A 26,643-nucleotide genomic window follows, 5' to 3' on the forward strand; every position below is an offset into this window, starting at 1 on the left:
CCTGGTCTAGACATTCCAAAACCCCACCTCTCGTTGACCACGCTGGTCGGGGTTGCTGGGAATTGGAGTTCGGGAACATCTGGAGGCAGACCCGGACCCCCATCCCGGGACGTAGGCGGCTCCTCCCCGGGGCAAAAAGTCGCCTTCTTTCTTTCGACCTCCTAGCCCTCCCCATCCCGTCTTGGTTCCATCTCGTGAGTCAGGGCGAGCCAGCAAGAAGCCGAGAGCAACCTTCTTCTTTCCTGCCGCCCCCCCCCCCCCGCCGCCTCCATCTTCCCCGCGCTCTCGCTTTCAACCAATGAACCACCCAAGGGGGTTGGTCCAAGGCACGTTATAAAGAGGCAGGCGAAGGAGAGAGAGGAGGTGACAGGGAGGCGCGCGGGGGTTCCAGGCATCTCAGCGACTGAACGGGGGGCTGCGTCGGCGGTCGGGCACCAACCATGTGCGGTGAGTGAGGAAGGGAAGGAAGGAAGGAAGGAAGGAAGGAGCGGGGTTGGCTGGTCGCCAGCTTCTCCGCGCAGTTAGAGCAGCGGCGGAAAGGCTGCACGTGTGGGCCCGGAGCAGGGGTGCCGTTGTTCGGACTACGGGAGGAGGAAGGGGCGGGAGAAGAAGAAGAGAAAGGACGTCTGCCATGGAGAAGCTCCGCCGTTCCAACCGAGCAGTAAGATCGGACCTTCTCCCTAAGGGTGCGCGTGGTGGCCGGAAAGGAAATGGAAGCTGGATGCTTTTATCCCTCCGGCACTCTTCCTTCCCCCGCCCGCCCATGAAAAGGCAGAGGAGGAGACGCGCTTCCGAGCCACGCTTCCCTCTGTTTTTCCCTTCCCATTCCCCCTCCTCATTTTCCTTTCTTTTTTCTTCCTTCCACTGCCCCTCCTTCCCGCGGGTGGCCATTGGAAGAGGGCGAGCTGGCCATGTGCTTGCTTGGCTTTGCTCCTCCAGCATCCTCCTCCTCCTCGTAGTTTTTGATGGAGGACAGCAGTTTAAAGCCAAACTCAAGTTTTGCCCCATTGGGCTGCTGCATCTTCTCAAAGGGAGCCAGCCCCATTGGGTTGAAGTCTCTGAATGAGAGGGGGATATACGTGGCAAGGGCATGAAAGCAGTCGGGGCAAGAACGAGATGCTTCCTTCTAGCCCTTTGGCCCGAAATGTAATTGTGAAGCAGTGGATACTGTAGTCGAAAAACTTCTGATTATTAGCAGGACCAATCTTTAATGAAAGTGAATGTTGATAAGCGAATCTGCTCCTCCAGGGTTATTTGCTATTGCTAAATTTTCATCCAGGGTTCTTTTTCAAGTTCCACACTTGGGGAATACTACTTGGTGATTTATTTATTTAGCGTATGGCATATTTGAATACTGCTTTTTTAAAATGCTTTTTACTGGATCACCAGCAAAGTACACATTTAAAATTATTTTTGCCTACAACAGGGAAGTAAAACTACAGTGAGAGTTAGCTTCAGGAATTATTTTAGTGGAGGCAAATCCTGTGGTTGGGACAGTTCAAGTATGTAGTTTCCTTCCAGGACTGCAGTGTATTGATGGCAAATAGGTCCTTGTGCTAAGATAAGTGAACTTTTAAGCACATTATTGCTCAAACTGCATTTTACCAGAAACAGTATAAGCCTTGTCAAATGTGAAAAAGGTGTTTGAACTATACATGTACAGGGCCATAGTTTCTGTTAAGTGCAGATAAAGCCTTCCCTACATGCAGTTTCTCTGCATGTATTATGCTGGGATGCGGTGGGGAGTTCCCCCCCCCCAATTCCTTGCAATGCCTGTTTTTTCATGCACTTTTAAGCATCTGAAAAAGTCATAGCTATGATAGTGGCATAATACAGAGAAAAAGGGGACCGGTGTCCATAACTATAATAAAGTGGATTGTTTGACAGTAGGTATGGATTATACAACTGAGCCATAAATAAAGTTTTGGAGTGAGAATATCAAATAAAACTTGTTTTAAATTTGTACATTAGAACAGGAAATCTGCTTCCTTTCAGACAATTAAGCCATGTATTTTCTTTGCAAGGTGAACAAGTTACGGCTTTGAGTTCTAAAAGATTATTTTGTTCCAGAGAACCTGTTATATCTAAATTGTTCAAAATTAGTTTATTGTGCTCAAGCTGATAAGGAATGTCTTGGTTACCCATTCAAGACATATCAACAAATATACTGAGATCACTTTATCTGAGTGAGACATCTGTGCTTTGACTCAGAAATAGGGATGTTCCACTGCTCAACCAAATGCTAATCAAGAGATTGTATGGCTGAGTCAGAATACTAGGTCAAGGGTCTGGTGTGATTTTAAAGCACTTTCCATTATTGATGTTGTGGAAAAGTTTGGTGAGGTTAAAATAAGATATAAATCAAAAATGTTGCAAAAATGTTGCCTGAAGTGAAAGGGAAGCTTCCTACTTTGAGATGAAAAGGTCTTTAAAATATCCCACCCAAACAAAAGCTATGTAACAAATGTAAAGTTTGTGTGATGTTTCACCTTTTCATATGTTGTTATATGTAGCAATCTAGGTGTGTATAATTAGCATTATAAATAATAAGCCAGGCTGACCTTTTTTTGTGCCAATATTTTACTCCATATGTAGAAATAACAGTGAGCTTAATAACTTTACCAGTGAGGTTATTAAGTAAAAGGTTAGGTTTCTAAGTTGGTACGTTATTTTAAATGGAGGGATTTCTAGCACATTAGAACTGTAGTGCTTGGTTAAGCAAAAGTCTAATACTAGTACAGTCTTCTTCAACCAAAGGAGATCCCTAGATGTTTTGGAGCTACCACTTCCAGAATTTCATATCAACAGGATCCCAAGATGTGATTGCCCTATATTCCTATTATTCCCAGCTACCATAACCAATGGGCATAGCTGATAGGAATCCAACAATATCAGGGGTTACAAAGTTGGCCACTGTTATTTACTCCAACAGTTCAAGGTGCTGACTATGGCCCTCCATTTTTCAGTGAACAAGCCTAACTCCATTTCCAACCTTGTATACCTTTGAAGATGCCTTCCTGACCAATGATGGTTGGGATGGATTCTTTTTATGATGTCTTTCAACTGTTTTAAAGGATAATTTTCTGTCAAGTATCTAAAGATGATCAATAGGTACATTTCACATTTGACTAACTGCATGAGAATACAGGATCACTGTTTGTAGAATGGAGGAGGGAATTCAATACATTTTTAAAATGGAATGTTTCGTAAGAGGAAAGAGGAAGCAAAATAGTTACAAGGAAACCTAATTACAGCTAGAGATGAATCCACTCAACATATTGTTTTCATCATGGAAAATAGATTTCTTGGTGAGGAGGTGAACTTTAACATAGTGACCAATGCATCATTTTCCCCTAAAGTGGCATCTCCTAGATTTGCTTGGATTAAAACACCTAAGATTCCTAGCCAGTGTAGACAATAGCTGAGAAATTCTGAGAGCTTCAGTCCAAACACATGTGAAAGGCAACTTGTTTGAAGAAGCTTCAGTACATAGCTAAGCCACAAAGGTAAGGGAAAGGCTGCTGAGCTTACTTGTTATGAATAAAATATAAAAGGATCCTAGCTTGATTCTGGTTAAATGAGCGTTGACATTCCTGTGGAATTTCCCCATGGGCCTTTTCTTTACCAACCAGTTGCATTCCTGAAAAAGGAATCAAGAGCTTCAAAGTCTTTTTTAGGATATTAAAGGAAGAATCTCAAAACAAAGGTTAGCTTGTATGACTGCTAGCTAACTGTGTTTGAACTATTTTGTTTAATGTCATAGCAGAGGTGCTTCATTCATTTATGGAGACTAAGGCCCTTTCCTGTGACATTATTTCTGTGTAATCATTTTAAAACAACTCTATCCATTCTGTTTTTATCAAACCCAATGATTAGGTCTTCTGTAAGTAGAAGTACTTAAAGCCCTTTCTTATCTCTTGAATAATAAAAAGAATAACATGCTGAAGAGAAAAGATTATGAGGTCAAAGGGGAAGTGGTCTAGTTAACAATAGAACTTTATCCTCTGGATAATATTTGTACTACGTGTTATTCATGTTTGTGCATTTGCCATAGCTTATTTGTGCCACAATAAAATGATGCCTATTTACATGGATTTTTAGATTTTTTTTCTTGTCTGAACATTTATTAAAAACTGTATATCTTTTTAAAGTGTCTAATTTTAAAGTGTTTTTAAGTGTAATGTTATTGCTTATAAACATAATAGCATTTAAAAGACAAAATTGACATATCAATTTCCAAATGGATTTGCAAGAATAAAAAAAAAGGATCCTTCACGTTAGGGAAGAAATAAGGTATTTTCAACTATGATTAACATTTGTGACTTTCATTTCAATAAGGAAAAATGCAGACTGACACAGAAGTTTATTCATTGTGAATGTAGACTTCGGATTGTTCAGGTTTTTTTTTAATCTCTTGGAACTTCAGGATGGTTTATCGTATAATCCAAGCTATTTCTAAACCAACCTGAGCAGTACTAAAACAAGAGAGGCCCATCTGTTTATGGAAGAAGGAAAATGAGGAGGGGGATGCTATTAGTCACACCTACTATTAAACCATGGACTTAAGAATCAGTTCTGTGGTCTGAACTTTAACTTTGTGTTGGATTGTGGCCTTTATATTTTAAAAGTGAACAGTCGGTGCGTTTATTGGGAGGCACAAGGGGGTGTATATATTGAAACTAAACTTACTTTCCTCAGGCCTAAATAACTGTAATATATTCCTTGGCAGTCTAGACTGCTGCTATCATTTTCAATGAAAAGTCTCTAGTGGCCTCTGAGTCTCTTTGTATGCTTAAATAGGAGCATTGCTAGAATTCAGTATAAACAAGGAATCTTTACCAAGCTCAACACACTGGCTCCATTGTGGATAGATCCCTCAAAAAGGCCTTTCCTGGAGAGACCAAAGCATAAAAATATTGCCTCAAATGAAAACTCTGTAAGATCTTTTATATGTGTATGTATGAATGTATGTGTATATGTACATCTCGGTCTTTTGAGGATATAAAACTACTGAGAACGTGCAAAAATGTTAGAAGTATTTTAAACATTGCTCTGGAAAAATAGAAAAGAACTTGAGTTAAATCCATGAGAAAATTGTTAACAGCCCTAAGCCTCGGGAGATTTTTGTGCTAGACTGGAGCAACTTTTCTGCTGTGATTCATGCCAGCAAACAGGATTTAATAAGTTTTACTAGAAATCTCCCTAATAGATTTGTGAAATACTAGCTATAATCTAGAGTTGTCCAGATCAGTTCTTGGCTAAATTCTGACTTAGTCTTGTGAATCTATTTTTAGGAAGGCAGAGAATAATAAGCTGCTTAACTGTGGTTCAAAAAGTACAACTTTTTGGTGCTAGATAACATATATTGCCATCTGTAGCTCAAGATCTGATTAGTAAAAGATTCGTGTTATCTTGTTTTAAATGAGGTAAAACAGAAATAAGCAGTCAACCAAAATAAATTGATCAGATATAATCAAATAATTGTCCAAATTAAAATAGCTAAGATTATCAGTCAATAGTATTTTAATTATCCTTTTTGTTAATGAAACTACATACAGCAAGTAAACCATAAAGCTATCTTCTTTACAAGAAATACTATCATGATAGAATAACTGATAAGATTTTATCTCAATTGGCAAGGGAGAGGGAGGTGGAGAGAGAGAGAGAGAGAGAGAGAGAGAGAGAGAGAGAGAGAGAGAGATCAACATTCAGACACTTGTCAACTATTTATGACAGTGGCAGCCCGGGGTCATGTGATCACCTTTTGTGACCTTCTGCCAAGCAAAGTCAATGGGGAAGCCAGATCCATTTAACAACCACATTACTAATTTAACTGCTGTGATTCACTTAACAAGCGTGGAAAAAATATTGTAAAATGGGGCAAAACTCACTTAACTGTCTTACTTAGCAATGGAAATTTGGGAATCAAATGGGGTCATGTCGCGGATCACCTGTATTGTAAAATGGGATAATTAGGGAAGAAGGAATTCAGATTAACTTATGAATGACAAAATATTAGCATATTGGTATTTCATTTTTTTTTCACTGTCCTCTCTTCAACAGGTATCTTTGCGTATTTGAACTACAAGGTACCTCGGACAAGGAAAGAGATATTTGAAACACTGATAAAAGGACTGCAAAGACTAGAATACAGAGGGTATGATTCCGCAGGTGTGTAAAATGTCTTACATGGACACTGACAATTGTTGTCTTATCTTGCTTGCTTCTATTGCTTTTCCCAAAGCATGTTAGAAACAGGCTCTGAATAGACTAGATATTGATTGGGCTCCCATATTGTAATTAACCCAGCCACAGCTTCATTTTGTGAGATGTATTTGGTTCTTGGACAATGTTTAAAAATAAACTGCTGAACCATTGACATGAGATACAAATAAACTTATAAGACAGTTTTACTTATTTTTTAATAACTTTAATCTATAGGATCACTTATAATAGGTTGGGTCAACTTATATATACAAGCCAGGAAACCACAGTATGGAGAGAACATGATGAAATAGACTGGGTCTAAGTTGGCAGTTGTGTGCGACAGGGCTGCACTCTCTCCCCTTATTTATTCAACCTATATATGGAATACATATTAAGGAAAGCTGGATTGGAAGAATATGAGTGTGGTTTTAAAACTGGAGGAAGAAACAGCAATAATTTGTGCTAGGTTGATGATACATAGCCAAAAATGCAAAGAATCTGCAAGCCCTAGTACTAAGATCATGGAGCACAATGAACATGGGACTAAAATTAAATATAACAAAGACTATAAATGGCAATAGGTAGGGCAACCAGCCTTAGAATTATCAATGAAGATATCAGAGGATATCTTTGGATCAACTTTCAACAGTAAAGGAACAAGCAGGCAAGAAATGCTTCACTGACTAGCATTTGGTAGAGTAGTGATGAAAGCCATGGAAAAGATATTCAAATGTCATGATGTTCAAGCCTTGGTATTCCTCATGATCCACTGTGAAAGTAGAAGTTATAGTATGTTAAATAATCAAAAACTATACAATATTCTATTTTACAGGTGTTGCAATTGATGGGAATAATAATAAAGATAAAGAACGGTACATCAAATTAGTGAAAAAAAGAGGAAAAGTAAAGGCTCTTGATGAGGAATTGCAAAGTAAGTATAACAAAACATCTGCATTTTGGTATATTTATGGCCAATGTTTAATATAGCATGTTTATTTAGAAGTAGTATTTCAGTGGGAGACTAAGAACCTTGTTGTATTGATTAACCATCTAGCAATTGATGGAGTTACATCAATTGTTACACTTTCTTAAACAAAAATGTCATCTGTCCTAATACTACATTTTACTCTCAAACACATTTTGAACATTTTGCTATCTTTCTTCTATAAGTCTTATTCATACGTATATAATGGCAGTTATGATACAACATGGGATTGTTGAGTAATATTCAATATGAATTCTGTGTACATGTGACACTTTTGTGTAAGAAAGTGTGTACAATCCCACAAGCCAAGCCTTTCCCTAATATTTCAATGTCATGTTGAATCTAAACCTCTGATAGGAGTAAGAATATAGTAGCAATAGCACTTATATAATGCCTGCAATACTGCATTCTAACCACTGTGTCACCGTGGCTCCTAGGAAAGACAAATGGAAATATACTTACTTTCTACTTTGCGAAGTTAAATCTACCAGTGGAGGATGATGTAAATTTTAGTTTCATTTGAGATCTAATTAACTGTAACAGAAGACACACCTAAATCATAAAAAGCAAGCCATACAAGTTATGTATTTCATTAACAAAACATTAAATCATTTTTGGCTATAATTTAATAAAAGGGCTTTAAAACAAATTATTCTACCAAAATAGAAATAAATTATTGCAGACCCCCCCCCCCCCCCCCGTCAGTATTAGACATTTTCATTTGGATTTTGAATTTGCTCAGTGTTGGAAGTAGTGTATTTTGTATTGAGAAATTAACTGTGTGTGTTTGTATATAATGATTTCTGCATGGAATATGTTTACAGTAGTATTTGTGATATTGTTAGAATATACCTGTATGCAAGTAGTCCTCACTTAACAACCAGTCATTTAGTGACTGTTCAAAGTAACAATGGACCCTCCCCCAAAAGATATTTATGACCTAATTTTAAAGTTCCAATAACTGCACACATTCACACACTACGGTCACATGCTTGCATGTTGCATGCTTGGCAACCAGTTCAAGGACCATTTGTAACATCTCGTGATTACATGAAAATAATTTTTATCCTTTTATCCTCATGGTGTCTGGCAAAAACCACCCATTGGATAAAATGGATTTGCTTAACAGCTACTGTGTTTGCTTAATGGCCGCAGTGTTTAATGACCATCACAAGCATGGTCATAAAATGGGGCATGATCACACGTACCCTCTTAAATACCACAATGACTTACAATTATGGGCTCAATTATGGTCATAATGCAAAAAAACAACAACCTTTAGAGCCACAAACCATTATTGAAAAGTTGGAAATTTAGAATTGCGTATCTTTTTGAATATAAATCATTATACATTTGTCCTGTACAGAGCAAGAAGGCTTGGATTTAAAGGCAGATTTTGAGACACATTTTGGCATCGCTCACACTCGGTGGGCTACTCACGGGGCACCAAATGCTGTCAACAGTCATCCCCAACGATCAGATAAAAGTAACGGTAGGTAATTTCTGGGGGGGGAAAATCAAACAGAAATCCTTCGATGTAGTTGTTGAAACCAATGAACCATCTTCACGTATTGGTGTGTGTTAAATGAGATAGTTGATTCAGAAAGCAATTTTGCATATGTAGTATTCAGGACACATGAAAGACAGGGACCTGAAACCTGAATTAGAGTATCCTGTGTTAACAGGTCAAGGTATTCTCCAAACAACCAATACCCTCTGATTTTTAAACCAAAACTTTAGTGGTTTAGTGATACTGCTTGACCTCTACCATGCTCTGTCTCAAGCTATGCACTCACAAACACAGATAGGTGGTTGCAAACTTTGTGGAGAAGTTTCTGAAGCAAATGAGCAGCAAAGGAAATGTGAGTGCAAATGCACATGCACACTAGAAAAATCAAGTCAACTAAAGTCAAGCAACCTTGCCAGGAGAGAGTCCCAAATCCAACTCAGCCCAGGATTGCTCATTTGGAAGGGCAAGGAGCTTTGCAGAATGCCTTTGCTCTGTTCATCGCATGACAAGCCCTTGGACTAGAAGTGGGTAGCAACTCAGACTCCTCATTTTATGAGTCAGGAGACAGCTAAGTCCCCTGGTTACTGGGTGGTGCAGTCGCCTCTCCCTGCAGCTGCTTAGCAGTTCATCTGGCAACTCTGGAGGTGGCTGTTCATTGTCAGTCTCTTGACAGAGTCCAAGCTGGCCATGACGTATTCCTGAAAGAACACAGAAAACTAGAATTCTATGAAACGCTTTACTACTGCCAATTTGATAAATACACAGCTTCAACCCACTTTTTGAATTAAGGTCTCATTGTTTACTCTTACCTACTTATTTATTTCCATATATATTCCTTTCAGAATTTGTTGTTATCCATAATGGAATCATTACAAATTACAAAGATCTACGGAAGTTTTTGGTAAGCCAATAGTAATCTAAAGCATATAGTAAAATTTTGTCACTCCAAACTGACAGGATTTATTTTTATATGTAGAAAGATCTGTCCTTGCCTGCCATTACTGTAACGCTCTCTACATGGGGCTGCCCTTGAAGACCACTCGGAGGCTTCAACTGGTGCAGAATGCGGCCGCGCGAGTTGTAATGGGGGTTTCCCGATACTCCCATGTAACACCTCTACTCCGTGAGCTGCATTGGCTTCCGGTTGCCCTCCGGGTGAAATTCAAGGTGCTGGTTATCACCTATAAAGCCCTACATGGCCTGGGTCCGGGATATCTGAGGGAACACCTGCTGCCGGCATCAAATGCCCTTCGCCCAGTGCGCTCCCACAGGGAGGGTCTGCTCAGGGTCCCGCCGGTAAGAGACTGCCGGCGGGTGACACCCAGGGATAGGGCCTTCTCGGTGGGAGCGCCTGCCCTCTGGAACCAGCTGCCGGTGGAGCTGAGAACTGCCCCCGACCTTCGATCATTCCGCCGGGGCCTGAAGACCTGGCTCTTCGAGCTCTCGGGCCCAGACTGAGGAGGAATTTTTAATTTGGGGTTCTTTTTAACTGACTACAGGGTTAATTTAATATTTTTTAATTTGGTTCTTAATTTTTGTATTCTGGATTTTTAATTCCCTGTAAACCGCCCTGAGTCCTCAGGAAATAGGGCGGTATATAAATATAACTAAATAAATAAATAAATAAACTAAATAAATTAGATTTAACACCAGATGATGAGTTCCAGATTCAGTCCCCCACTATAGAGGTAGTTGTCTACCGCTTTTTCCTCTCCCTATGTGATCCCGGTATTAGCATAGGGCAGTCTGGAAATCAGCTAAAACAGCATTTCTCAACTTTGGCAACTTTAAGATGTGTGGAGTTCAGATCCCAGAATCCCTCAACCCAGACGTTAAAATGGCTAAGTGTGAGGAACACTGAGTTAGAGAATAACACAATGTTGTTTCTGGCAGGAATTAATCTTGTGTTTCTATATTGTTGCCAGGCAATGTTAGTTTCATGCTGTTTCCATGGCATGTTTAATAAAGTCCTAATAAATAAAATCCTAAATAAGTAAAATCTAGCTTGGAAATGTGATTGTACTGTGGAGCGGGAACTATCGCAGTAGTGATTAAGGCATTAGATGTCTCTCGACGCTATTACAAATGAATGAAAACAGCCTTAGGTAAGAAACTCAGATCTAACATTTTGTTTAAAATATTCTAGGAGACCAAAGGTTATGAATTTGAATCTGAAACAGATACTGAAACAATTCCAAAATTGATCAAATATTTATATGATAATAAAGAAACTGAAGAAACGAGTTTTTCTCTCTTGGTTGAGAGAGTCATTCAGCAGCTGGTGAGTGGGAGATTCTCTTATTTCCTAGCATCAGTAACGTTTACATAATATTGAATTTATCTTTCTTGTACCTAGTTTAACCAAATGAGGTTGGTGAGTGTGTTTTAAAAAGAGATGGTCCTTTTTAAAATGCCTTGCTATATTTTCTTTTTCACAAAAACTTATTTTTACTTGTCCAGAGCATATGTGAAAAAGGAGATGTAAACCCAAATGAAATCCAGATGTATTCCACGAATCTGTAGTTGATTTTCTTTCGAGCTATCAATCTGATATCAAGGGTCAGGCCACAGCCTCTAAATAATCACTTAATAGTGCTCAATATATGGATTCTATAGCTAGACATGGATTAAAAATACAAGTCTTCTCACTGATGATCAGGAAGCTAATTTGTTCATCGTTAGAAATATATCTAATGGAGTTGGGGATTGTCTTCCTACTGTTTATGCCAACATTGTTGTCAGTGAATGAAGTGTATTTGCTACTTTTTTATTTACTCCTTCCTTAGGGATCACTAAAAATATGAAAACAGGATTTTGACTAATATATTATCTTACTCATTCTTTAGATAATTTTGATATGCATCCCATTCATTCCTTTTTTAATATTAATGTTTCTCTTATGTAGGAAGGTGCATTTGCGCTGGTATTCAAAAGTATACATTATCCAGGAGAAGCTGTTGCTACCAGGTAAGTAAATAAAACTATAAATTGGGCTATGATGCTTAATAAATAAGATATCAGCACAGAACTTGCACCCAAGATTTAGATTTTTCATTGAAACAAAATATTTAAATGTATTTCTTAAAACGAATGTAACCACTTTCATTGTTGTTTTATCATTTGTCAGGAGGGGGAGTCCTCTACTTATTGGAGTTCGTAGTGTATCTAAGCTCTCCACAGAACAAATTCCCATTTTATACCGAACATGTAAGTTATAGTACTATCACAATCGCTGTATTTTGGGAGGGTTGTGAGTTGTGGGAGAGAGGGAATGGATTATATTGGCCAGAATTCTTTCTTATCAGTCTATTAATCACAAATCCATGGTACTAGAAATATTAACTAAGTTAAATAAATTCTCACTTCAAAATTCTGCCAAATTTTATATTTATGTATTGAAATTAAAATAGTGTGTATGCATAACATTCTTGCCTCGTTTTCTTAGTAATTTTCAATGAGGTGTAGTAATGATTCTGGTATAATTCACGAAGTTCATATATTTGTTTTCAACTCTGGGTACTCACTGCTGATGATTTAAAGATGTTACATGCTTCTTCATTGATAGGTAATATAGAAAATGTAAAGAACATGTGCAAAACTCAAATGAAAAGACTGGACAGTTCAACCTGCCTTCATGCTGTGGGTGATAAAGCAGTTGAATTTTTCTTTGCTTCAGATGCAAGGTAACAGATACAGCAATGTGTAGTCTTAGCAGAATGGTGCAAAGCATGCAAGCCCAAGTGAAATAGAGGCAGATTCTGTGAGGCTGAACCTATCTGCTTCAGCAATGTTCCCCAGTTGCTTTGTTGACATTTTCAAAGGATGTCCTGTCTATGTGTGCAGATGCAAAGAACTAGAGAAAGCCTACGGAGCAGAGGTGCTCACTCTTCTGGGTGATGAGGCTATTTCATTGTTTGAGGAAGGGTCCTTTGCTCAAGCCAGCTGAGTTTGTCAAGCACCATTTAAAGTTGCTTTGTATAGCCCTAGATCAGGGGTGTCAAACTCAATTTCATTGAGGGCCACATCAGCATTGCGGTTGCCCTCGGGGCCGGGTGGGTATGGCCAGGGTGGGCATGGCCTACTGGGTGGGCGTGGCTAGAGTGCGTATGGCCTACTGGGTGGGCGTGGCCAGCTCTACATCGTTCATATCAAGGGTGCCTATGGGGGCCTGGGCAGGAGTGGAAAGATCTGGGGGTCTCTGGCAGAAGGAGGGTCTCAGGGCCAAGGCAATGGGGGCCGTTCCCTCACTGTTTCCAGGATGGCTTCGCGGGCCACATGAAACCACTTCACGGGCCGCATCCGGCCCCTGGGCCTTGTGTTTGACATGTCTGCCCTAGATCCTGATTCTTAGTTAGCCAGTGGTGCAAAACAGTTCTGGAAAAACTGGTGAACTGCTACTAGCTCATATCCAAGGAGAAATAGGTTCTAAATTGTCAGGAGGGGGAGTGCCTAAATCTAAATGGTAATTCATAAACGTGTGCTCTGCATGATCATATATAGTACGGTTTGGGGTGGGTGAATGTCAAACAATATAATATCAAAGAATACAAACCGTTTCTAGTAGCTGTATGCAGATTCCAGATTCTTTATAGACTCTGCAGATGATCTATAAACTGACATGCATGTGCTGCCGTCAAGAACTGGATGATTCATAATTCCTGCTTCTGGTCATTTATAGCTTTTGCCTACACCCACAGAACAAAGCTTTGCTGCACTTAAAAGTTTACACCTTTGTTTTGTTTTTGTTTTTTTGCAGTGCCATAATTGAGCACACCAACAGAGTTATTTTTCTGGAAGATGATGACATTGCAGCAGTGGCTGATGGAAAGCTTTCCATTCATCGGCTAAAACGTGCTGCTACTGATGACCCATCTCGAGCCATTCAAACTTTGCAACTGGAGCTGCACCAAATCATGAAGGGTAAGCTCAGCAGAAAAGCTTTCCTAGTATCAATCTTTTTCCATGGGAGTTTAGATGCAGACTTAGCCACAAAAAAGAAGGTACTGATTGGGGAAAAGTATTGAAAGTGTTAGTTATCACCTGTGGCAAGATAGACGGCAAACATATTTAACAAATAATAAGTTAATATCTTGCATTTACAACATAATCCTGCCCAGTCTGTCTAGAGCAACCCAGAACAGATCTGTGTTAAGGATTTCATCTACATGAGGAGGATGTGACTTTTTGGAGATAGCCCCAACTGTTGAATTCACTGCTTCTGGAAATACACTTTGCCTTTACCCTTCCATTTTTGGAAGGGCTTGAAAGATGGCTTGTTTTTTTTTCTTGGACCTTCTTCCATAACGTGTTGTTCTGGAAGACGATCTGCTTATTGTTTTGTTTTAATATCGGTTGTAAAGTTATTAATCCTTGTGTATATCATCTGGAATCTGTTGGGAGTTGAATAGCATATAAATATAAACAAACAAACATTGAAACTATTTATATTCTACCTATGTAGCACTGGAGATTTATAAGGTCACCAATATAGTCTATGTATTATTATTATTATTATCAAACTAAAAAAAATTACAAAAAGTAATCGAACCTACTTTGCCAACAAATCATGTAATAAATGTCAAATAATATATATATAATACCGTATTTTCCGGCGTATAAGACGACTGGGCATATAAGACGACCCCCAACTTTTGAGATGATTTTCATGGGTTAAAGTCTTATACGCCGGAAAATACAGGTAAGTAGGAAGTCAGGGCTGCTTCTCAATTAGGTGAAGGTGTCGCGGCCTACGGGCGCGACATTCAGCGGGGCCCCTCTTTGCAGCACGGCGCACGGGCCTCGCCCGTCTCCCCATGGATGCGCCTTCCTCGCTACGGGAGCCACCCCCGCCATCCCCGCATGCCACTGACGCAGGCCCACCTCGACTTGTCGTGAGCCAGCCTTCTCCTGCGCGTCGGCTGCATCTCCCGACCATCCGACGCCGCCTTAGAGATCGCCCAGCAGCTGGCCAGCGCGTGCATGTGCAGGATGCCTCTGCCGGGACTCACCCGATGATGGCGGGCTCCATGGCGTCCTTGCCCGGGACCGGGACCGTCCGGGTCGCAGCAAGCCTGGACACAACGTGGGAGGGGTCATTTGGCGGCAACAGTCTGGCTGAGCGGCGGCTTCAGAATGCGGTGATAGAGGCTGTGCCCGTTACACCTACTAGCCTGGCTGGGAACGCGTCGTCGTCAGAGCCCGTGAAGGCTGAAGAGGAGTCCATGGACTGGAGCTGGGAGGGGGCCATGCACGGGTGGGTGATGGGCGTGGTGGGAGGAATGGCGGGCCGCGAGGTGGTCCCGGGGTACAATGGAAGTTTACCTGGTGAGCGGAAGACGCCAGGAGGCAGGGGTGAGGCAGGAGGCATTGTCAGGGAAGGGTGGGGTGGAAAAAGGGAGTGGGCGGGTGTAGGCGTGTATGGGTGGGGTGGGCGGTTTATTTATGAGGAGGCCGTCTTTCACCATTCTCGAGCGCTGGATTTGTCCGTTTCCACTAACGTCTCTGCTCCCGAGGATTTACTATTTTCCGGCGTATAAGGCGACTGGGCGTATAAGACGACCCCCAACTTTTGAGAAGATTTTCATGCGTCAAAAAGTTGTCTTATACGCCGGAAAATACGGTAAATAAAATGTGGGTATTTGGCAAACATATTTAAGGAGCACGTTCTATTTTCCTGTAAGGCTGTATGGTATTTTATCAAAGTTTTTTTATACATGCAATCTCATGTCTAAATATGAACAATATCATTTTGAAATGCCATAAAATGAGGTAAACCATAGTAGTGGTACAGGCAGTCCTTGACTTATGATCAATCACTTATAGTGAGTCTGCAACGAAATTACAACAAATCCCCCAAAAGGTACTTAGATTTGCAATTCCAACAGACATGTCTCCACTGCAAAAGGATTGTATTTTAGGTGTTCAGCAACTCGTACACATTCAGGGCTGTTTGCAGCGTCTTAGAGTCATATGGCCATGATGTATTTGCTGTAAACTGGCATTAACTTCCAGCTTCGGGCAAAAATCGCCCATTGCAGACAATGCTGTACAAATATATCATAAAATGGGTTTCGTCACATGGGTACTTTGTCATGATATATAATGGAAATTCCAGGCTCTATTGAGTATGTTTTTAAAGAGATTTTCAATCATCCTTACCTGATCTACAGATTCCATTATCAATGAAAAAAACTCTTTAACTGGTCCTAAAAATTAAATGTTTGTAAAAATCTAATCCTTGGAAGTATAGCTTTTGTTTGGTAATATAATAGCCAAAAAGGCCCCAAGGAGGTCTCTCATCATGGTCAGATCATATGGGAATAGGCATTCCTTTAACCAAGTGTAAGCAATTTGGCTTGTGAGTGAAACTGCCATTCTGTCCCAGATTATTTTGCTATAAATTTCCTTGATTAAATAATAATACTAACAGACCATTTTTATTCAAACAACAGGGAATTTCAGTGCTTTCATGCAAAAGGAAATATTTGAACAACCAGAATCTGTTTTCAATACTATGAGAGGACGAGTGAACTTTGAAACCAACAAAGGTAAATTTGAGGAAAATTCTAACCTCTCTTAATGTTACCATTAATGTCTGATAGGAACTTGCCCAGAACTAAAGTTTTCATATCATTTCTGTTTTGTGGAAATTACAGTTGTTTTAGGTGGCTTGAAAGATCACTTGAAAGAAATAAAAAGATGCCGTCGATTAATAATTATTGGATGTGGAACCAGTTATCATGCTGCTGTGGCTGTAAGTTTAAAATACTTCAACATATGAAAACATGTGTAAGAAAGTTCTTCATAGTATGTTTATAGGAGTTTTCTATGTTTTAAAGAGCCAGTTTTTGGAGTGATATTAATCATAGAACTATGAATCTTTTTGATTATATGACATCCAGTCGCTGTTGATTCCCAACTTGGTTCTTCAGATTTTCCAATAGTACATAATTATATCACCAGTGTAATGGAATCTATCTACTTATTATTTGTTATCCTCTTTCTCTTTCAGTCCATCTTTTCCAGCATTGTAAATTTCTTAAAGGAGTCCTTAGTGCTCACTGAGTTTAGTTATTTTCTTGCAGATGTTACATTATCTAAACTAGGTAACATCATCACTGCTAGTCTAGCACTGATGTTTGGGTAATGAAACATCTGCAGGAAAGCAACCGTCAGAAAGCACCAAGGAACCCTCATTGTAAACAGTGAACTGTCTTTGCATAATGTGTCACAAGTATGGTAATTTGAATCTGGCCATTTTTGCCTTGAGTGGAAACTTTGGGTTGATTTGTTTGATTATCCTTTAGTTTGTTTTCTTGGCTACGCACGGTATTCTCAGGAATCTTCTCCACCATCAGAGTTCAAAAGCATTGAAACTCTTTCTATGCTGCTTCTTCAAAGTGCAAATATTGCTTCCATGAACTGTTTACAAACCTGCATGATTCTGAACTTTGTAGGTACAGCCACATCTTGAATATGTAATACCTTCAAGGCTGTTCTATCAAACGCTGGTCTGTGCTATGTTTCTTGACTAATGGTCCAAATTGCTGTCATAACCTGAGGAATCTATTCAGCATATAGGTTGAATAAATAAGCAGAGTGTATAGCACAGGTCTGCAACCCGCGGCTCCGGAACCGCATGCGGCTCTTTCAGCCATCTCCTGCGGCTCCCAGTCCTCTGCCATGTGCAGTCCAAAAAAAAAAAAAGTGGGACTAAAAAAGTTCAACCAATCAATTCAAATATGCAGGGTAGGTGCATATCTCGCCTTGGCTCCACTTTTCAGTCAAACCCTGTTCTGCGCATGCGCGCATGTACGCACATGTGCACACATTTTTTGCGGCTCCCAGTTTTTCCTTTTGTGAGGGAACCGGTTCCGAGTGGCTCTTTCACTGTTTCAGGTTGCTGACCCCTGGTGTATACAGTTACCTCACTCTTTTGCCAACCGGGACTCAGTCTGTTTCACCCTTGAACCTTTTAGTGTGAATTAAAGCAGTAATTTGCATTAGTCCTACAAAGCTGTCTGAAATGATATAGGGTTTCCTGCCTGAGCAGGGGGTTGGACTAGATGACCTCCAAGGTCCCTTCCAACTTTATTATTGTTGTTGTTGTTGTTCTGATTAATTTTGCTTCACTCTGCTAATATGCTAATCTCACATGATGTATTAAAGCCAGATGCATTGTTTTTGTTTATTCAGACACGACAAGTATTGGAAGAACTGACAGAGCTACCTGTCATGGTGGAACTGGCTAGTGATTTTCTGGATCGGAATACCCCTGTATTCCGAGATGATGTGTGCTTTTTTATCAGCCAGTCAGGTAAATTGCCTTACATTTTAATTTGGGAAATACTAGGAATTTGACAAATGTGCTTTATTGGTATATATTATTACTTTAATTTATACCGAGATTCCTACTGTAAACTTTTAATTATATTTACATTGGTATCCCAGAATCAAGAGGAAGATCTTGTTACTATAATTCACATACTGGTTTTTATTATTGGTGTAATGGGCTTTCCACTGAGTGTCTCAAAAACTGCATCTGGCAGTTTTGAAATGTAAGCTTTTCAAAATTAAGGTTCCCAGTGCCTGTATTTTAAAGAAAATATTACTCCTATTTCTGAAGCCAATTTAAGATTTGATTTTGCACTCTAAAACACAAATCTTCTCCTGACGAGGAATGTTCTATGATACTTGTATCTCCTACTAAAGCCAAATAAATGGATGGCAGTCATTTTTAAAGATTTTGAGGATAATTCTCACTTCCTATTTAAAACAGCCAAAACAAGAAACACAACACTTTGGCAAATTCACAAAACAGGAAAGCTGTTCGGTATCATGATGAATAGAGCAGGTCAGACCATTCTAAATTTGACTGCCATTCTAATCTAATAATGTCATTTTTGTAATGTGTTAAAGGAGAAACTGCTGATACATTGATGGCTTTACGGTATTGTAAAAATCGTCGAGCTTTGACTGTTGGCATTACAAACACGGTGGGAAGTTCAATATCCAGGGATACAGATTGTGGTGTACATATCAATGCAGGACCTGAAATTGGTGTTGCAAGTACAAAGGTAACTTTCCTTTTTTGTAATTGACCTTTTTCTCTTTTGGACCAAATCATAGCCTTGGTATTGCCTGTAGCAGCATTAAAGTATCTTACTCGTTAAGAAAGCATTGTGTTGCAGGAAACTTCAATACTATCTATACCAACCTGTAGAGACTCTAGGATTTCAAAACATCCTTTCTGCAGTTTTACCTATGGATATGAGTGACTGAGCCATGATCTGATACCTACAGACGTGTTGTACTGTAGACCTACAGCCTTCTTGTTTCACCAAAGCAGATGCTAATAGATAGTCTTAGGATCATAACACAACCACATAAAGGATTTTTTAATATATTTTTTATCTTCAGGCTTATACCAGCCAGTTCATTTCTCTTGTGCTGTTTGGTTTGATGATGGCGGAAGACAGGATATCCTTGCAAAAAAGAAGAGAGGAGATCATAAGTAGTTTAAAGTCATTACCTGGTATGTTCATATGGGGAATTAAAGTTTGTTGTGAAAAGGAAAAAAATATTGTCACAAACTTGTAAATCAATTTTCGGTTTTGTAATTTTGAAAGGTATTCCATTATAGGATTCTTATTATTTGCTTGCACTTTTAATTTCTCTGTTGAGAAAAAGGTAAGAGAACAAAACTGGACTTCAGTCTTATAAAATAGAATCATGCTTTGAGGATAAATGTATGACATACTATTAATAGATGGGCAAATTTACACTTATGCACATTAAGCTAAGAGCTCTGCCTTTTAAATTAAAATCTCTCTGTCTCTCTCTTTCAAATTGTATAGCAGTAGCAGAATTCAAAACTTAAAAACTGACAAATAATTTAAAAAACTGCTTGGTAACTACATTAAATAAGAGCTTATTTAGCACTCCAGTTGAGACTAAGGAAAATGTGAGCCCTTAGTGAAGGCTAAATATTATTCAGGGCTTTAGGATAAAAAACTGTTGTATCTCTGTAAAATTTCATGAAAATTTTATGTGCTATCAAAGGGTAAAATATTTTTATACTGTAAAGCAGAGAAATCAATTGATGTATTCTGTCTAAATCTGCAACTAATATTTTGAAATATTTCAAATTTTGAAATTTGGTAGTATTGCAAGAATGAAATTCTCAATTTTAATTTGTTGGTAGAGATGATTAAAGAAGTACTGTCTTTGGATGAGAAAATACATGATCTGGCGCTTGAACTATATAAACAACGATCACTTTTGGTTATGGGTCGAGGATACAATTATGCCACTTGCTTGGAAGGGGCGCTGGTATGAATCCTTAACTGAGTTTTTCAAAAGTACAACTAAATGTTATAGCTATAGGTAAAAAATATTTGTAAATAATGCTTTGGAGAAAGTAAAAAGATTGATATGTCTTTCAGATCAGGATTTATTTGTTCACCAGTACATCTACAATGCCAAATTATACAAAACTATTGATGCTTTGCAACTTCTGTTCCTTAAACTGAAATGTATAGAGAAAAATACATAGAATAAATTTTAAAGCATACTGAAAAGATACATGATTGTTTTAATGAATGATTATTGTGATTCTTCATCTTAGACTCAATACATGTTTGATGTTAGCTTGCATTTAAGAATTAGTACTGTATATGTACAGTACCTAGGCAATTCAAAAAAATTGCATATCGTAGCAATGATCACTAATTAAAATTTGGGCATGCAAAAAGCAGCTTTGGGGTTCTGACTTTAGTGTCATTTATCTGTGCTTAATCGTTATCAGCAATATAATACATTTTTATTTTGTCCTTCCTGATTTTCTTTCATTTGCTTTGCAGAAAATCAAAGAGATTACATATATGCATTCTGAAGGCATTCTGGCTGGGGAATTGAAGCATGGGCCATTGGCTCTCATAGATAAACAAATGCCTGTTATTATGATAATTATGAAGGATCCCTGCTTTACCAAGTGCCAGAATGCTTTACAGCAGGTTACTGCCCGACAGGTAAACGCTGTAATTTGTATTTCATCTTTATGTTTAATCTGTACATTTCTTGCAAGAATAAAATACAATAAAGAATATTTATTAATGAAATATATTTCATGCTTTTTCACTATACTTGCTCCTTCAATAGCAATATGACTTAGATTTATATACCGCTTCACAGTGCTTTAAAGCTCTCTCTAAGTGGTTTACAGAGTTAGCATATTGCCCCCAACAGTCTGGGTCCTCATTTTACCCACCTCAGAGGGATGGCTGAGTCAGGATCGAACTGCTGGCAGTGGAATGCAGAATCAGCCTGCAATAATGCATTCTAACCACTGCATCACCACAGCAGTGGTGGCAGATGGCTAACTATATAATGTATAATGCTGATAAAATTATAATTAAATCATTAGAATTCATTTAATAAAAATTCCACTAATAACTTACCATATTTCAGCAGCAATAAGATGCAGGGTCAAAAGACTGTCTAAACAGAAATGCTTTTACTTGCTTATCACAGATGTCAAAAGAATAATTTTAACTTTATTAGAATTCTTAAGAAGTCTACTGAGACTTGTAAAGCTAGCTAGACGAGAAGTTGCACTTAAGCAAAGACCAAAATAATATTAAACTAACTGAGCATACATGAGCAAGATCATCTGGGGAATATCTGTGAATTGAATCTTTAAAAAAGCCTTTAAAAACATTTAAATTTGAAAGATTGTTTGAAGAATGAAGTGCTGCAAACCTTAATGTTTGGATGAAACAGTAATAGACTATAAATCTTAATTCTCAGAAAAGAGTTTATACTTTAAATAAAATTTATTATTGAAGGCCTGAACTATATAATTGATAATTGGGGAGATTAAACACTGCATAAGTATAAACATAAACATCTGATAAAGTAATGTATTAAAATTCCTCATATAGCAAAACACAAATTTTGCAGTCTTTGATTTAAAAGCCAAAATTTGATGGACCTGAGTTTTGTCTGAATGTCAGGTTATAACAAGTTTGACTCCAAAAGCAATCAAAGTAAATTTTTGCTGAATTAATTAAGAATGCAAATACAGGGTTTGTAAGTTCAGAGTTTGTTGTTTCAGGGATAGGATTAATCTTACATGTAAGCTTTCTTACATGTTTTAATTTCATAAAAATCACTTGAATCACTAAAACTATTGAGACCCAATGTGTACAATATTAATAATTTAATAATACATTAAGAATTGTATAATTTTGTCATACTATTATTATCTGGAAGATCACTGGGAATATGTAATTTTCAGCTGAAATGGATTCAGTAAAAAGCTTAGAGTGGGAGAAAAAAAAGACAATTTTGTAAAAACTACCTTTTGAAGAGCACATATTATTGCTTCTTAAATCCTTAAAATCTTCAAATGCTAACTAGTTCTAACTGGTAAGGAGCTGCAAGCCGTATTCCGATGCTATGTTTTCCAAGAATTTATATTTTTATAACAGAAGTAGAAAATACCTAATGATTCTCTTTCTCTTCCAATATAAAAACAAGATAAATCCCCATTAGAGGAAAAAAAATCCCTTCCTCTTGGTTATTGTTTCAGACATCTATATTTAATTAGCTAGAATCTGGGATTTTCAGTGCTGTTAGCTAAGTCAAAAAGTTGAAAAAATATTCTCAAAAAGGCAATAGCAAATTACTTGCAAGAAACTATGTAGATATTTCCATGAACTTGCCAAGAACAGAATTTTACTCAAAGATTTTATCTCTTAAAGGCATCCTAAAACAGCCAAAGTTGTACGTCAGGGGTGTCAAACTGCTGAGCCAAAGTTGTAAGTCAATAGCTGTCAAAGAAACGAGAGAACTGAAGTCAAGCTAGTGTGATCTCTCTTCACAAAGGAGTATTAGAGTTTGGGACTAGCCAAAAAGCATTCTAGTTTTTTTGACTGGTGTGCTTCTGATAGTGGACATGATTTAATTTTAATTTAATTGAATTTATATACCGCCCTTTCCCGAAGGACTCAGGGCGGTTTACAGGGTATAATTTTTAAAACATTAATACAAAAATTAAGACCAATTTTAAAAAGATTAAACTAAGTCCCTGCAACATGTAAAACCCAGTTAAAACCCCAATTAAAACTCAGCCTGAGCCGGAAAGCTCGAAGAGCCAGGTCTTCAGGTCTCGGCGGAATAATGATGATGAAATTGTTCTTATTAAAACTGCTTTTAATAATTAATAATAAATTAATGGATAATGAATACAATCTCTTTTTGAAGTCAACAAACCTAGCTGTCATATTTTGTCATTTCATATATATATAGATTTTATCTGTTCTGAATGGGTGACTTCAAATTAGCAGAGTTACAAGAGAAAATGCGAAAAAATATTCCCATTTTTTCTATATTGTCTATAAAGTTATAAGTTACGTTAAGAAGATCTCAATCCCTACTTCTCCTTCATTAAATTTACTTATTCCTCTTGGAAAAAGCGAGATGTTGCATTTCTTGAATGTTGATTCTCCTTTTTTGCTCTTTCAGTAGCAGTGCATTTTCTGCTTTTGTGGCTTTTACAAGGAATTCTCTTTTCTCCCCAGGCTTTAATTTTTGATAAATTGAGCATGTAATATCTCTCTGTACTTTTTTATTCCGCCTTCCCCCCCATCCAAGAAACCCTTTTTAGACATTATTGTGATCACATTGCACTGGATCTCAAACAATATATTTTATATTGTCCATTATACAGTTTTAATTTGCCATATTAGCTAGGTACATGGATTTAGTTTCTAAAAATTGTAATTTGTTGAAAGTTTTGGAGGGGCAAATGACAACAGAAAAGTCTTTTGTTAAAGTACAATGTTTTCTGTTTGATAAAATAGTAATAATAGTAATACACTCCTTGGCTTATGTAAATTTATTCAGTGATGGTTTAAAGTTACAGCAGCACTGAAAGAAATGGATGTATAAGCAGTGTCTAAAGTTTCAGCTATATGTACCACACCAGCCACAATCAAGTAATTGCAATCCAGGTGCTAGGCAACCCCTGGCTCTTTTAAGACTCATGGACTTCAACTCCCAGAATTCCTGAGTCAGCATAGCTGACTCAGGAATTCTGGGAGTTGAAGTCCATGAGTCATAAAAGAGCCGAGGTTGCCTACCCCTGTGCTAGGGCATCCAACTCAAAATTATGACATTCCAAGATCATGTGATTGCCATTTGTGACTTTTCCTGTCAGCTTCCCACAAGCAAAGTAAATGGGGAACCTGGCAGGAAAAGTCTCAAGTCATTCTGGTAAATTGTTTCAGCCTACACACCCACCTTCCCCTTGGCTCTTGTGAGGCCTGCACTGGGTCTTCTAAGCTCTCCCTTGATTTCCATGAGGCCTCCCAAGCCTTCTCCGTCTTTCCCCACCCCAGTGCGGCACCCCAAGCTCCTTACCTCGGGATCTCGCCACTTGTGCTTAATGACCCACACATCTTGACGTTATGATGACAATTGGGACTGTCAGGATTGCTATCACTAATCAGTGCAATCAACATTACACTTTGCAATTGCATCACTTAATCTGAGTCTCAATTCCCATTGTAACCTGAGGACTACATGTAATATTTATTTATTTTATTTATTTATTTATTTTTATTTTATTTTAATCCCATTTATATCCCGCCCTTCTCCGAAGACTCAGGACGGCTTACAATTTTAAGCACAAACCAATGTGCTTAGCAGTAGCCTTCATTCTATGTATATGCCTGCTTATTTAGGGCTTTCGGGCCCCCCCAAGCGGCATTATTACAAAGTCAGCTTATTGCCCCCAACAATCTGGGTCCTCATTTTACCTACTTCAGAAGGATGGAAGGCTGAGTCAACCTTGAGCCTGGTGGGATGCGAACCTGCACTAATTGCACTAATTATATTAAGTTACTGTAGCTGTAACATTTACCAGTAACGATACTAAAGCATTTAGACCGCTGCATTTTAGACTGAAGCCAAAATGATCAGTACCTACCAAATATGCATTCTTTTAGTTTAAATACAATGGTATTTTCAGTGTTGTTTTATTAATAATCTTGCTACATTTATTTATTTATGAAAATTTATATGGCCACCCAACTCACACTCAGGTACTTTGGGTGACTTAAAAACTTAACTCGAAGGGGGGAGATGGGCGGCATAAAAAATTAATTAAATCACTAAAAATAGCCTGCTAATGTTGGAAATGTGTTTGCAAAATACATTAAAACTATGTACAATCAATAATTGATTAATCATTAATATTAATCCACACTACTTGACTTGTTTCTTAGGGCCGCCCTATTATTTTATGTTCTAGAGAAGATACAGAGAGCTCCAAATTTGCTTACAAAACAATTGAGTTACCACAGACAGTCGATTGTCTACAGGGAGTTTTGAGTGTGATCCCTCTACAGCTGCTTTCATTCCACCTGGCTGTTCTCAGAGGATATGATGTAAGTTACTTCCATCTTTAGTAATTCCAATTAAAGCACGGCTGCAAGCACAGTTGGATACTTCTTGGTTTCTTCAAATTGGTGACAAGAATGAGTGATAGGCTTTATACAAATAGCTATAAATAATTGTAGTCTCTATAAAGATTAAGAAATGATTAGAGTTTAGGCATCTTTTAACGCAGGGGTGTCAAACTGCCGGCCCACAGACCAGTTGCATCATGCAGAGGCCATGCCTACTCCAGCTCTGGCAATGCAAAAAAGTCACGATATGTCGCGACGTCACATGACGCAACAAGTTTGACACCAGTGTTTTAACTTGAACCAGAAACTTTAGTAAAGATAAAACTAACCATCTTGCTCGGTGTGTAATTCCTATTATCCAAAATATAAGAATAAAAGCCAAGCAGTGATTGTGATGAGAGTACTTGCAGAATCATCACTTTTGAATACTGTAGAATCTTCACTGTCATTTTCTTAGCATATAAAAAGATCACAAACAGATGAAAAGTTGACAGAGAAGGTAGGGTCTGGGATTATGGTACAAATGAAATGAAACAAAGACAAGTTAGAGTCAAGCAGAAGTCAAAGTAAGCCAGCTTCCTAAGGAAGTTAGTGGTTTGGCATATATTTACATAGTTTGGGAAGGCATACAGCCATTAGGACATTTTTTTCCCTTTAAAATAGGATAATTTGTATTGTAGTATGATGAAAACTTTTTTTTTCTTTTTCAGGTGGATTTCCCAAGAAATTTGGCTAAATCTGTGACTGTAGAATAAGTATTGTATTATAAAATATAGCCTGATCATGTCATAATGCTAAGTTAGGCTTTGTTTAACCTAACTTTGGCTAGTTTCAATGACTAAACTCACCACATGGCTTTTTCTTGGCAGTTTGAAGCCATGATCTGAAATTGATTTTCAAATCCTGATTTATTTTAATCAACTTGTTATGTCTAAACTCAGACTTCTGGTTTGTTTTTGAACTTTGTCAGTGCAATTTAAGAGTAGTTTTAAAAGGTACCATTCATCAGAATAAACTGCTCTTCTTTTCTTTCCCAAATCCTTAATTTTCCTGTTAATATTTTTCTTTCCAAGGTGAGCTTTCTATGTGTAAGGCAGAAACCAAGTATCTCATTTTCCTAAAAGTTCAATATCCATTTGTCAAAAGGCTCAGTAAAATGTCATTAGGAAAGCACATCTTAATAAAAATCACAAAACCTTATGTACATTTTTGTTTAAAATGTAGCAATCCAGAAGCAAAGCATATACAATCCTTTTCAAAAAGTATAAAAAGCATACAAGAAGCCCATTGTCTACAAGAACACAGGGAAAATCCACAATAAACATACAAACAACTTTAGAAATACAGGCACAACCACGCATATAAAATATATGTGCACACCTACCATTGCTACAGGCAGTCCCATCCTTTATGTGACTGGATGCTTAGGAAATGGTAGAGAAAGCAATCAGGAGTAGTTCACCAGACAA

General features: G+C 38.1%; 1 protein-coding gene and 1 long non-coding RNA gene across 2 annotated transcripts; one reads left to right on the top strand and one right to left on the bottom strand.

Annotated features, from left to right (window-relative positions):
- The first annotated feature begins 288 nt into the window (after positions 1-288).
- On the top strand, positions 289-26,566 carry GFPT2 (glutamine-fructose-6-phosphate transaminase 2). The gene is made up of 19 exons (XM_083354981.1): positions 289-447; positions 6,064-6,171; positions 7,040-7,138; positions 8,559-8,684; positions 9,545-9,603; positions 10,849-10,983; positions 11,608-11,669; positions 11,830-11,909; positions 12,268-12,385; positions 13,459-13,622; positions 16,154-16,249; positions 16,358-16,455; positions 17,898-18,018; positions 18,621-18,778; positions 19,122-19,236; positions 19,906-20,033; positions 20,564-20,731; positions 24,992-25,153; positions 25,885-26,566. Exons 1-19 carry the CDS (start codon positions 441-443, stop codon positions 25,927-25,929), a joined length of 2,049 nt encoding a protein of 682 aa, XP_083211107.1. The 5' UTR covers positions 289-440; the 3' UTR covers positions 25,930-26,566.
- Positions 25,253-26,643, bottom strand: LOC310635746. Its single transcript, XR_014491504.1, has 3 exons — positions 26,559-26,643; positions 25,504-25,626; positions 25,253-25,288 (listed from the first exon to the last, which is right to left on the bottom strand). It is a non-coding gene; the product is annotated as an uncharacterized lncRNA (long non-coding RNA).

The sequence above is a fragment of the Vipera ursinii genome (genome assembly GCF_947247035.1).
Source record: "Vipera ursinii genome assembly, chromosome: 2".
In the NCBI taxonomy this organism is placed as follows: Eukaryota; Metazoa; Chordata; class Lepidosauria; order Squamata; family Viperidae; genus Vipera; species Vipera ursinii.

Bases quoted from the DNA above. Each gene is read 5' to 3' on its own strand.
- GFPT2 (XM_083354981.1), top strand. The intron at 7,139-8,558 runs GTAAGTATAACA...TGTCCTGTACAG, and splicing joins TCTTGATGAGGAATTGCAAA to AGCAAGAAGGCTTGGATTTA. The intron at 19,237-19,905 runs GTATGTTCATAT...ATTTGTTGGTAG, and splicing joins TAGTTTAAAGTCATTACCTG to AGATGATTAAAGAAGTACTG.